This window comes from Sinohyriopsis cumingii, chromosome 5 (assembly GCF_028554795.1).
Source record: "Sinohyriopsis cumingii isolate HCF-2022 chromosome 5, ASM2855479v2, whole genome shotgun sequence".
In the NCBI taxonomy this organism is placed as follows: domain Eukaryota; kingdom Metazoa; phylum Mollusca; class Bivalvia; order Unionida; family Unionidae; genus Sinohyriopsis; species Sinohyriopsis cumingii.
In genome coordinates, this window is record NC_142965.1 from 19,339,786 (window position 1) to 19,356,277 (window position 16,492).

The 16,492-nt window shown below is 35.7% G+C and overlaps 1 protein-coding gene across 1 annotated transcript in view; it reads right to left on the bottom strand.

Annotated features, from left to right (window-relative positions):
• LOC149798735 (short stature homeobox protein 2-like) overlaps positions 1 to 2,569 on the bottom strand; it is a 51,267-nt gene extending 48,698 nt beyond the window's left edge. The window contains exon 1 of the mRNA XM_089957284.1: positions 2,323 to 2,569. Coding sequence (XP_089813410.1) covers positions 2,323 to 2,569 — 247 coding nt within the window. The remainder of the gene's footprint in view (positions 1 to 2,322) is intronic.
• Between the last annotated feature and the right edge of the window lie 13,923 nt (positions 2,570 to 16,492).

The window sequence follows — 16,492 nt, forward strand, 5'->3', positions numbered from 1 at the left end:
TTATGTACATATATGCTAACATTACTGTTTTACATACTTATCTACATATATGCTATCATTACTCTATTTTACATAGTTATTTATACCCGTATTATTATATGCTATGACACCTCTCGTTTATATACTTAATGATATCTGTATCGCTATAGGTTAATATTCCTGTCTTAATAATTATGTCTACCTGTGTTGTTTATGTTAACATTCCTCTATTTTACGTAAATGTGCATATCATTATTATTACATGCTAATATCTCTATATTTTACATAATTATGTCTACCAGTATTGTTATATGTTAATATTCAATATTTTTAATAATTGGTTTAAACATGTTTTACGTGCTATATTATGCAAAAGGGTTTGGCTAGAAGTTTTCACAGCGTTAGGCAAGTCCTTCCCCATAGAAATACAGTGATACACAATAATCAAACATGACAAGTGACAGAAGTAAAATAATAACAACAACAACAAAAAAAAACGTGTACTGGTAGTTAAAGGATAAAACTTCGAAGATAAAGAAAAAAGAGGAGAGATATCGAAGGCAAGTAAACACTGATGTTACAAAACTCCAGAAGGAACTGCATTTGGTATGAAGTACACCTACACCACTTTCATTTAGTCATAATACACCTACATCACTATCAATTAGTCACTATAAACCCACATTACCATCAATTAGTCATCATACAGTCTGATGAAGAGTATTATTAATACAAGTCGTTATATTTAGGATCTAACGAAGAAACATTAGTTGAAACGTCTAGTATTCTTACAGTACTTTAGAAGCAACTTAAAGATATTCACATTTTGCTCAGATGCAAGTTCATATATGCCAAACAAAAAGATGTTTGTAGAGATCAGGGCGGCCATTTCATTAATATTAAACATAGATTTTGCATTTGAAATATTTACTGAGTACATACGAAAATATAATGAAATGCAGTTTCTGTTTTTACCCTACAGTTGCATAAGGGATTCTCTGTCAGGTGATTGTCGTACTGATCTTTTTGTTTTAGTTAGCTACACTGGATTTAAATTTTAACCCTAGCATGAATATCATAATATTTGCTATCTCCGGAAAGATTATAAGAATATAATTAGGTCTATCGGTACTTTCATACGCTAATACCCCTCTGTTTTACATAATTATGTATACCAGTAATGTATATGTTAGTTTTCCTGTGTTGCATTGTCTTTTCACAATTTATCTATTTAAATACACAAAATCATTTAGTTTATTTGCAAACACCAATCTGAATCTTAAAGAAAAATCTGAATAATAATTTATGTTTACTTTGATATCACACAACTCAGTCTGTTATGCCTTTTGTTATTCCATGAAGAAATACGGAAACAGTATAAGTTTCAAAGGTACCTTCGAAAACCATCGTTGTTACTTTTCTTTCGAATACGATTAAAAGTTTTTTTTTTCTATATAATTGATTTTTATTTTATCTGAATACAAAACCTTTTTTTAAATGTTATCCAAAACATGAAATTTGGGGGGAAATGAAGGTAAGTATAAACGCAATAAAATATTTAGCAAGAATATTTCTATTTGAAAAATAAAAAATTAAATAAAGAATTAATGTGCAATCTTTGTATAGGTTTCATAAAGATGCATGGAACGTTGTCTGTGGAATGGACAGCTGATTTACTTTTATCACCTCTGTTGCCCATTTGGTTGACAGTCTTGAAAATAAAGGTAATAAGCAAAAAATGTTTTCTTTGTATATTTTCTCCATCTTAAGTAAGGAACTTTATACAAACATGTCAGAAATACATCTGTGAAATTCAAATTCATTTGGAAACTTAATAACAATAGACAGATTGTCATCTAGACCGGAGGAATGAAGGAAACAGATTGGATTTAATAGTTGTTTAAATTCGGTATGTTATTTATTTTTTGTCATTTAAAAACTTTACGATACAGCTCAGAGAATTTCTATAAAGTTGTAGTTACTGATTCCAAACTTACTATCTTGTCAGTAATTTAATTACAAATAATTCATCTCATAAACAAATTCGAAAACAAAAGAGAAATGCGAACAATTTTAGAATTACCCCAGTATTTTCTACCTTGCAGAAACAATTTGGCTTTGAACTTTAAATGTAGCTTATATTACTAAGTTTCGGTTTTTCATGCAATTACATTTTCGTGACTAAAGTGCAGGTAAGGCGTTGGCATTTTAAATTAAATATTTAGTCATTTGTTTCTTTTCTTTTGTTGTAGACAACAATATGTACAACGATGAAATATATTTAGAAACAGTAGTCTCCCAGGCTGAACTTAGTGTCATCCTACTTTAAATATTAGTATTTACCTTTTTCGTCATCAGAATTAGCGTCCTGGCTTGAAGTATCGTCAGATGTGGAACACACGTCAATGTTAATTCCCTGTGAGTCGCTTTTCACATCATCATCTGTCTTCATGGTTCCGAGCTTGACACTGTTTTGTTTTTCATCCTTTGTTGAATCTTGAGGCGTACTATCAGCTTTCTTCTCCCTTTCTCGACTCATTTCGCTGTTCTCCTCGAAGGATTTCGTAACGAACTTTGTCAGTCCTTCCATCATTATATTATGAGTACTGCAGTGTTATGCAAGAAATAGTTTTGTGGAGTTGTTTTAAATAATTTTCGAGCTCGAATATTGTTTTCAATATTTCATTTAGTATTTGCGTATTTGCTTGAATTCATGGATTTCGAATACTAGCATTAAACAACTTCCATTAACAGCATCATCATTTTTCTATGATTCTTTGCCCCCATCACATTTTTATAAAAGTTAAGATTTCTTACAATTTTTTTAAGGGGAGGGGTTGTTAATTTCCAATTGAATCAACACGGTGACGTAATGATGTTACTAACTTTGCAAATAAGGTCTGCTATTAGGCTGCCGTTTCTTTCAAAAAGTTACGTAAAGGTTACACATCAATGCTACTGTTCCTTTTCGATATGATCATATGTTTCATCGGCGCTGAACATGGATTTCATTACAACCATTTAAGAATTCTGTCTTTCTGAAGAATTGTGTCTCATTATCTCCTCTTAATGACCGAGAATTACAATCTACTGCTTCATCCCATTCCCGTAGTTTTATTCTTGTTATTAACATCAATCAACAATGTAATCAAATAGAATTAATTTATGGCCAGTTATGTCGCCAAGTATGAATCTGTAAAGCCCTTAACCATTGGACAGAGATGTTAACATACTCCAGCCAGCCATTCACAGCCAATAATCATGAAAGAGGCGTTTCTTTTAAGTGACAGTGAACAAATTACAAATAGCTTCATTGGGTCAGGTTCCAGTTACTGGCGATGAAACTGTCTCCTAGGAACTACACATTGGATCAGGTTCCAGTTATTCACGGTGAAATGGTCTCCAAGGAGCTCACTGTTTCAATAAAATATTTCTGTGAATGAAATGTTGAAAGCATCAGTAACGGGGCATATTTTGACAAATCTTTATCGTTATTCTCGTTATTGTCTGCACTGTCGTCGTCGTCATCATATACTTCTTGGAAGGAAAGAACTTAAATTAATGTATATACACATGGCGTATTTAGAAAAGTATTCGAAATACTTTGCGAAGAAAAGACGATGTTAGCTGATGAGAAAATCAAGCAATAATTAACTTATATCTCAAATATCACATAACATGGAAAACAATATTGTCACTTGCAAACAGTATTTTCACATAACATGCTGACAATATTTTCACATAACATGAAGACAATATATTTCACAATTTATGAGAGTACGAGGACAATGTTTATCAGACATTTTTACAGGTAGCTTTGCAGTGTTACAGGAAGCTTATTGGAAAATTTGTATCCATCCTTTCTATCCACCAGTATTATTCTCTGTCATGTTTTTCTTAGGTATTAAACTATATACAGGAGTAACGACTTGCGTGTCTGACAGTCTATCTATATGTCTTGTCACGTATTCTTAGCTATTACACTATCCATAGAAGTACATACTTCCATCTATCTATCTATCTATCTATCTATCTATCTATCTATCTATCTATCTATCTGTCTGTCTGTCTGTCTGTCTGTATATTTATTAATGAAACTTTTATTGGAAATTACCATACTTCAACGAATCAAACGTTTTCAGTATTACTTCGTTGGGTGTTATAATAGAATCCTTATATTGTTTTTTTTTATCAGCAAAATATTTATTCCAATGAACACAGAATTTGAGAACAATAGGACATAGGTTGAAAACTCGGAAATTTTTCTCGCCTTCGTCCTTCTCGTCATCACCTTTATCGTCCTCCTCCTCACCTTACTATTATTATTAGTATTATAAACAATGGTTCGTTTACTGCTTTGCTTTGAAAATATAAAAGTCGCATAACAAAATAATCCAAAATTATAAAGCTACCTATTCTTTGATGGTAATTTATTGAGATGATTATATAATAAAAAAACGAAGTTTAGCCTCTTTTTCTAATGAAGACCTTAAAAGGAATGAAATGTATTCTTTGCGAATCATATCTTTGTACAATAGGATTCACATGTCAGAGTGTAATATAACGGTAAAATAAACAATAGGAATGCTGCACTGTTACTTAAACAAAACATCAAAACATTAAACGAGCATAGAAAAAACTGAAAGAATGGTCAAAATATTAAAGGAAAGACTGGTCGGCTGGGTGATGTGACTGGGTGTGACATGATGCTACATATCTGTGACATGATGCCCCAGTGCTAGCCATCACTATAAATTGCCACACTGCAGCCATCGTGGTAAAATGGTAAATATGACTAACATATTTAAAGCTAGATATAAAAAACACGCACACACACACACACACACACACACACACTATATAGACAGACAGATATATACATACATACATACATACATACATACATACATACACAAGTGTTGTATTTTTTTTAAAAAGTATTGGAAATACTCTGCGAGAAAACATGCTGTTAGCTGGTGAGAATATTATCAATTTTTCATCGCAGTTTTTACGTATGTATGTATGTATGTATGTATGTATGTATGTATTCATTATTTCAACCACCCATCCACCCACACATCGATCTATTTAGCGATCTACGTATCTTGTTTTTCTTCGGATTTAAGCTATCGACAAATATACCTACATGTCTGTCAATGGAACTATACACCCTACATGCCTATCAATGGAACTTTATACCTACTAGCATATCGATCATTATAAATACCTTCTGTCCTATCATTCGGAATATATATCTACTTGCCTATCCATCGACATATATACCTACTTGCCTATCATTCGAACTTGAATTGAAAAATTAAATTATTTAAATCTAACACTTTCCTTCAACTCATAACCTCATCCAGACACATAGATACAACTTTAAAAGTAACACTTGACGCTCATGCCGACACTTAGATACAGCTTTAAATGTAACACATGACACTCGTGCCGACACTTAGATACAACTTTAAAAGTTACACATGACGCTCATGCCGACATTTAGATACAATTTAAAAGTAATACATGACACCCATACCGACCCTTAGATACAACTTTAAAAGTTACACATGACACTCGTGATATGAGACTGTTTGCCAGTATTTTAACTGAATTTATTTCTCAATATTTTTAATTAATTTTGAGACGGTTCCATCATTGTAATGATGGTCAAGAGTCCGTGGAAAATGACCCACGTTCTGGAAGACCGTTGTATGCGATTGGTGATCGGGAAGTGGCTGACGTGAAGTGGGAAACTAACGAAGATGAATGATCCACAGCTGAATATTATTATATCGTCATAATCATTCATTCGTTTAATATCTTGAAAGATCCAGCATTTGTGGATGGCTGACTCGGGTTGAGGTCGCCAAACAGCTATTCGACAAATATGGAACGAGTGACCAGAGACGTTTGAATGAACCTGATGCACAAGAAATTAATATAGTTTCGTTTGGAGAAAACGAGCAGAGACCAAAAATCACTAGACGTATCGGATTGTCAGAAGAGTTTTATATGCATTATTTTATGTATATTACATTTATATTTTTGCTGGCTTTTCTTAATGATTGTACGATATGCATATCTGTATTTCTTATTTCATCTTGTTCAAAATCATGTTCATGGTGTATCTGACCAGTAACATTTATTTTGTAAACAACAAATACATAGCTAAATATTTCTCTGTGATTGGGAATTAAATATTCCAACCATTATAATGGAGATAAACAAATGTATTTGAACCTTGGTCTAAGACAGCAGACAGAGTGTGTGTGTGTGTGTGTGTGTGTGTGGACAAAAACGTATTTTTGTATGTGTGTAGACATAAACGTATATATGTGTTTAGACAAAAACGTGTTTTTGTACGTGTGTAGTCAAATCTTATGTGTGACCAAACGGTCGAATCTAATTGGATGTTTAAACATTACAGAGGGTGTCCGAACTAATTAAGAGTCGATGTAACAAAAACTACCATATTCATGATCCAAAATGTTATTACGGTAGTTTGCCGTTCAACTTGCTGTTCCTGCTCTTTTGAGCAGTGCAAAATTCTTCGCTGAATAGAATTTCCTCGTTGCATATTCTATGATTGACAAAAAGTCCACTGCTTTTGAAAATAACTTTCGAAGTATTGACCTAATGAATAAGTTTTCCTTTCATTTATGTCAACAAGTAGCAAGGACGATGCAATTTGTCCAGCAAAGGTGTTTTGGACGAACTAACATGGAAAATGATTCCTTCTTTCTTCGTTCGATTGATATGTGTTGAGATTATTAAATCGGTAATGTGGCGCATAGTCTGGTATTAAACACTGAATACTCTAGTAATGTCAAGTTCACACATAACACACTTTTAAAACCCAAGAAACAATCAGATTTTTTTTCTCGTAGGTAAATAGGTCAACAAGTACTCCACGACGCGGTGCTTAATACATGATCTACTGCAGATAAATAGTCTGTCCTACAAGGCTTTCACGTGGCTTTACCTGGACTTCTCTAACTTTTCTGAGCACCAAAACTTGACCTCAGGTTCGAAATCAAAAGCGCTGACAAATTGAAATATTGCACAGAATAAAGCCATATTCATAAAACTTCGTTTCAAAGCTTTGGTAATTCTCCAATCTGCATACGCTAAATTTCAGAGATATAAAGGAACTTAAAGGATTGCATCCAAACATGGAGTCTGAATCTTGCATTTCAAGACTTTCCTGTTCATGATGCTTTGAGAATAAAAGGACGAGGTGAAACGTAAACCAAGAATGTCCTCTTCCTAACACAAGAGCAAGGTGTAACGTAAACCACGAGTTCCTTGTTCCCTACTTCGAGAATACATTGGAAGATGTAACATAAATACAACCGAACAGATCTTCTGTATGTTGCAAGTGCATGGCTTGATATATTATGAAAACCATGAGTTACCGCACTGGGTGACACCAACCCTAATGACGACACTGCCTTTAAGCAAGGCCTATAGTTAGTACCAAGCTGAAACGTTTCAAAACTGGTCCGAATGTATGCTATCAGCAAAATATTATCTTTACGGAGATATTACATAGATGTGATGTGATTTGGATTTTTAACGTAGCTTTAACAATTTTTCAGTCAAATTGCACCGATGTCTGCAGTGTGGCAGTTTATAGTGATGTCTAGCACTGGGACATCATGCCGCAGACATGTAGCATGATGTCCCACCCAGTCACATGATTCTGACACCAGGCCGACCAGTCCTAACACTGACCTCTTAATGCTGAGCGCCAAGCGAGGCAGTTGTTAGTACCATTTTTGTAAGTCTTTGGTATGACTCGGTCGGGGATCAAACCCACGACCTCCCGCATCCGAGGCGGACGCTCTAACCACCAGGCCCACCGGAGCGGTATAATATATTACATAGAAAAGCTGTAATATGTCAAAATCCTCACAATAACTTCAGTAAGGTGCTTCGTGTCTGCAAAATTGTTTTCGAAGAAACTAGAAAAGAATTAAAATTAAAATGTTTCGTTCATCGATACTATAAAGATTGTTTAACACCCTGGTCGCTATGACAACAACGCAAGTTTGTTTCCTCATTTGTTCTATGTATTAATATAGTTCATATAAATAAACATGTCTTTAAAAAAATCAATTAAAAAAATCCTTGGCAATCGCGCAGAATCGGATTTTATAAGCCCCCCCCCCATGGGACTGTATACTGAATAAAGTATATCATCTCTCTCTCTCTCTCTCTCTCTCTCTCTCTCTCTCTCTCTCTCTATATATATATATATATATATATATATATATATATATATATATATATATATATATATATATATCACGCATTCATTACTCACGCACTTACACGCACTTACACACGCACACACGTACTTACGTGTATGTATGATTTAAAAAAATGTATTTAAAAAAGTACATTGCTTTATTATCTTTTGGTCTATCATATATACAAAGTGTGGCCTTCCTTTCATCTGAACACTTTAGGCTAATGACTGTGGCCTTCCTTACCAAATATAGAAGATTATAGATCAATACCCATGTACTATATTTAGCGCGCAGACAGTAAGACTTGAAATAACTTAACTTCAACACAGATATACGGTGTCGGCTTAGTCTAGTGGATACATCGCTCGACCTTTTGGATAAGCTAAAATTTACATTACATGAGTTCGTCTCATGGTTTCCACTGACGCAATCCGACATATTTTTAATTTTACAATCATTCTTGACTTTGTTAATTCCTGCATACCTTTGACAACGAAGCAAAGTAAATTACACGAGAAATGACCTGCTATGGTGGAATGAAATGAAATATAGTGATTAGGTCGAATGGTCGAGGCAAATGAAATATAGTGATTAGGTCGAATGGTCGAGAGAAACTCTGCTCAAGGAACAATAAACATCTCATACGTTCTTCATTAAAATGAAGATCTTTAAAAACCTTATTGCATGATTGGTAACAATGACTATTTCAGTGAGAATCCAGTGGAAATGCTGGTGCATTATACAAATATCACTCGCAGGGTAAAATATGGATAACACCAGTCTGTACTGAACCTGCGGCCACTTTGAGAACACCTACTTACAGACACAGAAATGACAAAAGCGAACCGCGTATACACCACATTTTTTCAAAAGTTGGGGGGTTGGGTTAATTTTAAAAAAGAATCACTCTGACATCCCCGGTCACAACTCGCGATTGACGGATGAATAAAAAACGATCTTTAGCCTCCGAACATGAGAAATTGTGTAAGTAGGAGTGCCGATTTCTGAAAAGTCATGTAACAGTGCTTTATAAAATCGAGTCATCACAACATCAAGAAATTTAGTTGCTGGCGAGATAGTTTTTGCATTGTCTTTTTTCATCGAATCTTGGGGATTTGTGGACCCTAGGGAAAAGCCTCCAGTAGGCCCCTATGAATTAGAAGGAAAAAATGTTCTTATCTTCGGCGGTTAGCTACCTGGCAGATTTAATACTCAAAGAAACATTTTCTTTCAGGTTTTTGACACTGAGGACATTTTCGTGAGGTAATTTTGAGAATGTTTGGCCAATGTATTTGAAATTTCTTGTAGGAGAGTTACCCGTTCGTTAAATTGTTTGATACATTGCTTCTGTTTTTCCAGAACGATTTTCCATAGCATGGTCAATTCTCGTTTGATAAAGGATTGAAGTTTATGCTAGAGAAATGGCTCTCCACGTTTTCTCTTTTATCTCTCCAGTGGAATATTCAGTTTTAGCTCCAAATATACGGTGTTTATTCAGATTTTTGCACGTGTTAGATTGGTGTTGGCATCTGTAAAGATACATGTTTCGTTCTTGACAGGTTCTTGAAAACAAAGTTAAAACATAGGTCATTGCTAAGCTTAGGAATTGCTAAGTGTTTCGTATTGCATCACTAGCAACATCCTGTGGTATATCGGTGAATACGAGTATAGGAGTAGTTATCTGTGGCTACTGAGGGTCATATGAGTTAATACAGGGAACATGGCCATAAAATATATGGGGTCGAACGGGAAATTAACATGGGAGCGTCACTTCGGGGTCAAAAGTGTTTGTAGGGTCAAAAGTGTTTATGATGTCAAAAGTGTTTATGAGGTCAAATCGGAAGGGAGGTGGCTTTAAGTCTGAATCGTGAACATAGACATACACAAAGACCTATACAATACAAAGACAAAAAAGTGTTTCCCAAGAGTAAAAGAGTACATCTTTTCGAGGCATGGGAGGAGCCCTAAATGGGTCATTGGGGTTTGTTAACCGAAATGAGTTAAAATAAATGGTTGTACCCTGCGAAATCATCGATGTAGCACGTCATGATCACTTCGGATCTCATCCATGCATGTGCAAACAACTCGGAATGTCACCGCCACCTTAACGTAATGCACCCGTGAAAGAAGAATACACGTTGCCTGTGGCTTTGCCTGGTTACTGCGATTATTCCAAACATTCAAGGGGAAATGGCCTAAATATCTGGGAGGACTCAAACAATTAGCAAGAGTAGGATTTATCTACTTGGGATAAGGAGATACAGTCCAGTATTGCGGTTGCGATGAGTCACTTCACGAAAGGTATTAGAAAGACTCAGCTTACCTGGAACATGCCGGATGGTCTCCACTGTCACGGCCTTCCTTTAGTAGAACCCAGTTAATATAAGTGTCTACGTACCTTTGCAATCCATATTGAAAATAATATTCGAGGTTGCCAAAAGAATTGCAAGAGAAGATCTACGAGGAAGTTTGGATCGGACTTGCAAGAGTAAAATCTCAATTGTGACTGTAGAACTTTTGTGTAAAGAAATTCACAGGAGGATTGTAAAGAAAGTCAATAATGAAATCATATTTCTTTTGATTAAGACTTTGTTCTTCAGAGTATTTCTCTTTAGATTATTTACATAAGAAGATTTCGTTGGCATTCTTGAAAAGTTACCCTCATAGCCAGTGGTCAGAAATTATTTTCTACGTCGGTCTTCAACTCTGCTACAAGAGTGTGAATAACTAAGGACATTCAAAATTTGCCTGACGTGTATAAAGGCTTACCACCATGCCACAACCTTAATCATGAGTGTTGCAACAGATTCCATGGAAGGAAGTCAATGACAGTATTCAAACCTTGAATGATTACCAAAACTTTTAACAAGAACTGTTTCATTTGAATTGTGGACGCAATGTGGTAAGTGTATGTGTTAGTGACTACATTTCGGGGAGTTAGTTTACCAGCAGATTCCGTGTGGGCTATTTACAAACAATTCCTGGAAAAGCATCTTGACCTTGTCAACTTTGTATTTACGAATAGGTCCTGAAAATACATAATGACCTTTTCAACTTTGTATTTACGAATAGGTCCTGAAAATACATAATGACCTTGTCAACTTTGTATTTACGAATAGGTCCTGAAAATACATAATGACCTTGTCAACTTTGTATTTACGAATAGGTCCTGAAAATACATAATGACCTTGTCAACTTTGTATTTACGAATAGGTCCTGAAAATACATAATGACCTTTTAAACTTTGTATTTACGAATAGGTCCTGAAAATACATAATGACCTTTTCAACTTTACATTTACTTGCAAAGATATCACGGTTGCTCCTCCAACTTTAAATGTGCACGAGAGACTCATTCTGTTAAAAACGTTGCGCTTTCATATCGATATTACTCTACCTCTTTGTGAAGAAAATATTCGTGACGCTTTATCTACTGTGGATGCTTACGAAGATGTGTGCGCAGCTTGTTGGTTACACGAACATTGAAAAGATGTACGTGATTGAAAAAAGTGTTGGCTTCGATGCTTGGACACAAGAATGGGCTGACTATGCCAAAGATTTATATAACTGATCCAAGAAATGGAATTGACTTAAAACCCAAAGTGAACAATCTGACATTTAAACTCGTGTTAGCAACAGTCGCAGAAGAACACGACAATGAGGAAAGACCATTCTTAGAGGAAAAATTAGAGACTGTTCATGGTGTGTCAGGCATTCATTTCAGAGTTTTCTACTCCTGAAAGAGAAAAGATGTCACCTCCAGAAATGCACACCATCACTCTCATGCCAAAAAGGAAAAAGAAAGGGAAAACCTTATTGTCCATACTAACGAAAGCCCATCCACCTATGTGAAAACAACTTTTTCAAACAACCCTTAAAGAAATCATCGATACCGTTTGTGAATGTTGTTTTAATGTCTTGAAAGGAATGGCACCTTTGTCCAAGTACCAAAAAGAACACTTAGGAAAGCATCGCAACGTTTTTCACCAAATGGTCAAAAAGAAATACCCATCAGTCAAAAGAAAACGATGGTGCGAGGTGGAGGAATTCTACCCTTGCTCAATGGAGTGGCTGATCCTTTGTCTGAAGGGCTTATCGGACAAGATTTCGCAAGCACCAAGAATTAAAGAGAGGATAGATAAGAGGATCCCTTTTCTGAAAAGACGTCATACGTTTACTTTGGAATCTCATGGAAGGATAAAAACTGACTTTAGTGCTCTACAAACGATGGATGAAATTCCTTAATGGCAAGAACCCCGTATCCCATTTACCTCACCAATCCTGATCTGACTGAGATGTCACAGTTACAACATAAATTACAACCTTTGATGGATTACATCGATATGCCAGGAATGGAAAAATAGCAAGTTACTGTCAAATCTTGCAACGTCTTCAACACTTTCACCAGAGAGTTTTAGACGAAACAGCTAAACCAACTCGGAAAAATGTCAAAGCGATGATGAAAAGCCAAACCACCACTCCCAGTGACCAAGACATACATGGCCACATGGATGCAAAAGGAAGAAGATGCACGAGAAGTCATTCAAACGCTGTTGTCTCCCATTCCTAGAAAAATTGCAACATCCTTGTTGACCCCTTCCTTAACTCCCCAATGAAAAGAACTCAAAGCTTTGGTTAAAAAGATGTTGATCCCTTGTTCGGCAGAAGTCAAAAAGAAAGAAGGGAAGCCAGAAGTGAAAAAAGAAAGCAAGAAGAAAGTAACCCCTTTGTCATCACCACCACTCTCGGTGACTACTCCTGGGCACGTCGTACATGCCAAGCAGGTTGCAAGCCTAATGAAACACGTCAAGCAGGTTACTAGCCCAATGATACCAAGAGTAGCATATGTGAACAGTGGCTGACTTATTGAAGAGAGTCCTGATGGAGAATCTTTTAGCCAGCATTTACTACGATCCTGCCTATCATGCGGATTATGAAGGAGTTAAAAAATTGTATCATGCTGCCAAAACCAGACTGCAAGTGTACACTTACACCAGGTGCGAAGAAGTTACAAGAACAAGCGACGTACCCGTTATACAATCCCATTCGACGAAAATGTTCCAGAAATCAAACCAAAGTGGAAGGCATCAACAAATTGTATTACCAAATTACCAAACCGGACCACAGAATAGTTTATCGTCACTGGACGAGTGTGTGGATGCCATCCTCCCATCTATAAATTAGAAGACAGGAACAACGAAGTGTTAAAAGGAACTACTTGTCTGTGTTACAATTAGTGACTAAAAAAAGAAGATGATGTGTACAGTATTGAAAGCTTTCTCGATCGAAGAACCCGTACAGTATTCCAACGCAGTGGAAGTGTACTGGAAAGGATATCACCTGCGTTTTGATTCTTGGATTGCCGTTCTGCAAGTCATCAACTATAAGAAGCTTTTGATAATATAGGGAGAATATAAATAGGTCTATAGTTTTCCCGGGTCCAACCTAGAGCCTTTTTATGTATTGGGGTAACTTTTGCTTGTTTCAGTTTATCTGGAAAACACCAGACTGGATGCTCTTGTTAGTGATGTTAACTATATATTTGGATATTACAGATGTGTGAAATGGTACAGCCATTGGGGCTATTTTATCAATCCCATCGGATGTTTTATCATTCAGTGTCATACGGGTACAGTATATATCATATTCACTTACATTTACTGTAGAAAATTCAAAATATGGACCGGTTAGAACTTTGGCATCTAAATAATAGAGAAGTTTTTTTGTGGTCAATAGAATGTTCTCTGTGACATAATTATTTGTTATATTTGTGAAGCAGTGGTTGAAGATGTCTGCTATTTCATGAATAATTATAGTCAAGTCTCCATTGTTGACTAATTGAGTAGGAATAAGATCTTCGGGGGGAGGGGCTAAAATCTTTTAGACACTGTCATAATGTACTTGAATTGGTAGCATTCCCAACAGTACTAGTTTTTCTTTGCTTTAAGTATTAGGCTGCTTGCTGTGTTTTGCCATTTTTTAAAAATAGTTTTCCAAGTCTTTAAATCTCTTTTTTGTCTTGCTTATTTCATCTCTTGGGTGGTCCAATTAGGTTGCAGCTCATGATTAACATGCTTGGTTTCACAAGGAGCATGACTGCTTAATACATGGATAAAATGTTTGTACCATGCATCCAAAGCTGTATTGACATTTGGAATATTTGCAATATCATTCAAAGGCATAAAATACTGGTCATTACAAAAGATGTCTTCATGAAAATTGAAAAAATATCTGTATTTTATTTCATTATGTTGGTTAATAATAACTTAGGCACATGTCTAGTGATACATACAGGATAGTGGTCACTTACTGCAAACACAGGTACACAAATGTTACTAAAATGTAATACTTTATTTGTGTATATACTGGTCAGTTAATGTTGAACTGTCTTTCAAGATTCTAGCTGGGCTCCCAATGACCTGATTGAAATTACCAGTTTGGAAACAGTCCAGCCACTACTGAGGTGGTTTTGTTTTAGGAAGTCTATATCAAAATCACCATTTATTATTGTTTCATAATCTTGCACACCAACAGCATTTGTATTTGCTTTTCATATATTTCAGTCAATTCTACTTTGGCATGTGATGGTCTATAAGCAGAGGATATCAGATTAGGCTTTGTCTGTGACAATTCAGAATGTGGTGGTCTGTAAGCAATGCATATCAGAATAGGCTTTGTGTCAAGTTTATAATGTGGTGGTCTATAAGCAGTGCATATCAGAATAGGCTTTGTGTCAAGTTTAGAATGTGGTGGTCTGTAAGCAGTGCATATCAGAATAGGCTTTGTGTCAAGTTTAGAATGTGGTGGTCTATAAGCAATGCATATCAGAATAGGCTTTGTGTCAAGTTTATGTGGTGGTCTATAAGCAATGCATATCAGAATAGGCTTTGTGTCAAGTTTATAATGTGGTGGTCTATAAGCAGTGCATATCAGAATAGGCTTTGTGTCAAGTTTAGAATGTGGTGGTCTGTAAGCAGTGCATATCAGAATAGGCTTTGTGTCAAGTTTAGAATGTGGTGGTCTATAAGCAGTGCATATCAGAATAGGCTTTGTGTCAAGTTTAGAATGTGGTGGTCTATAAGCAATGCATATCAGAATAGGCTTTGTGTCAAGTTTAGAATGTGGTGGTCTGTAAGCAATGCATACCAGAAATGGCTTTGTGTCAAGTTTATAATGTGGTGGTCTGTAAGCAGTGCTTATCAGAATAGGCTTTGTCTGTGTCAAGTTTAGAATGTGGTTTTCTATAAGCAGTGCATATCAGAATAGGCTTTGTCTGTGTCAAGTTTATAATGTGGTCGTCTGTAAGCAGTGCATATCAGAATAGGCTTTGTCTGTGTCAAGTTTAGAATGTGGTTGTCTATAAGTAGTGCATATCAGAATAGGCTTTGTCTGTGTCAAATTTAGAATGTGGTTGTCTATAAGCAGTGCATATCAGAATAGGCTTTGTCTGTGTCAAGTTTAGAATGTGGCTGTTTATAAGCAGTGCATATCAGGATATGCTGTCAAGTTGACTTCTATACTTTTAATAATGTTGGTTTCAAGATCATTTTTTCCTTATATATATATATATATATATATATATATATATATATATATATATATATATATATATATATATATATATATACAAGACCTCTGTCAGCGTGAGTTCGAGTCTCAGCCTCAGCTAACAATGGTACGTGAGAAAGCCTGCCAGTAGCTTCTCGTGGGTCGGTGGTTCTTCCTGGGGTTTTCCAGGGTTCTTCCTCCACCAATTATACTGGCCGCCATGTATAGCCTATCTTGTGCTGAAAAATGGCGTTAAACCCTAAAACAACAACAACAACAACAATATATACAAGACACACACCCTTAGCATCCATATCTTTTCGTTCAAACTGATAACCTTTAATATTAAATAATGTATCTTTAACATTGCTGTTTAAAATGTTCCACAAAGACCAAGAATATGTACATATCTATTCTGATATAGCAGTGTTACAGTACTATGCTCTTAAAATAAGTAACAGAAAAGAAATCCAAATTAAGTCCATTGCTGAAGTGTTGATGTGCCTATGATGGCCTGTATTGTTGTTGTTGTTGTTGTTGTAGGGTTTAACGCCATTTTTCAGCACGCGATAGGTTATACATGGCGGCCAGTATTAATGGTGAAGGAAGAAACCGGGAAATCCCCGGAAAGAACCACTGACCCTCGAGAAGCTACTGGCAAGCTTTCTCACATATCCACATTGGCCGAATCCGAGACTCGAACCCACGCAG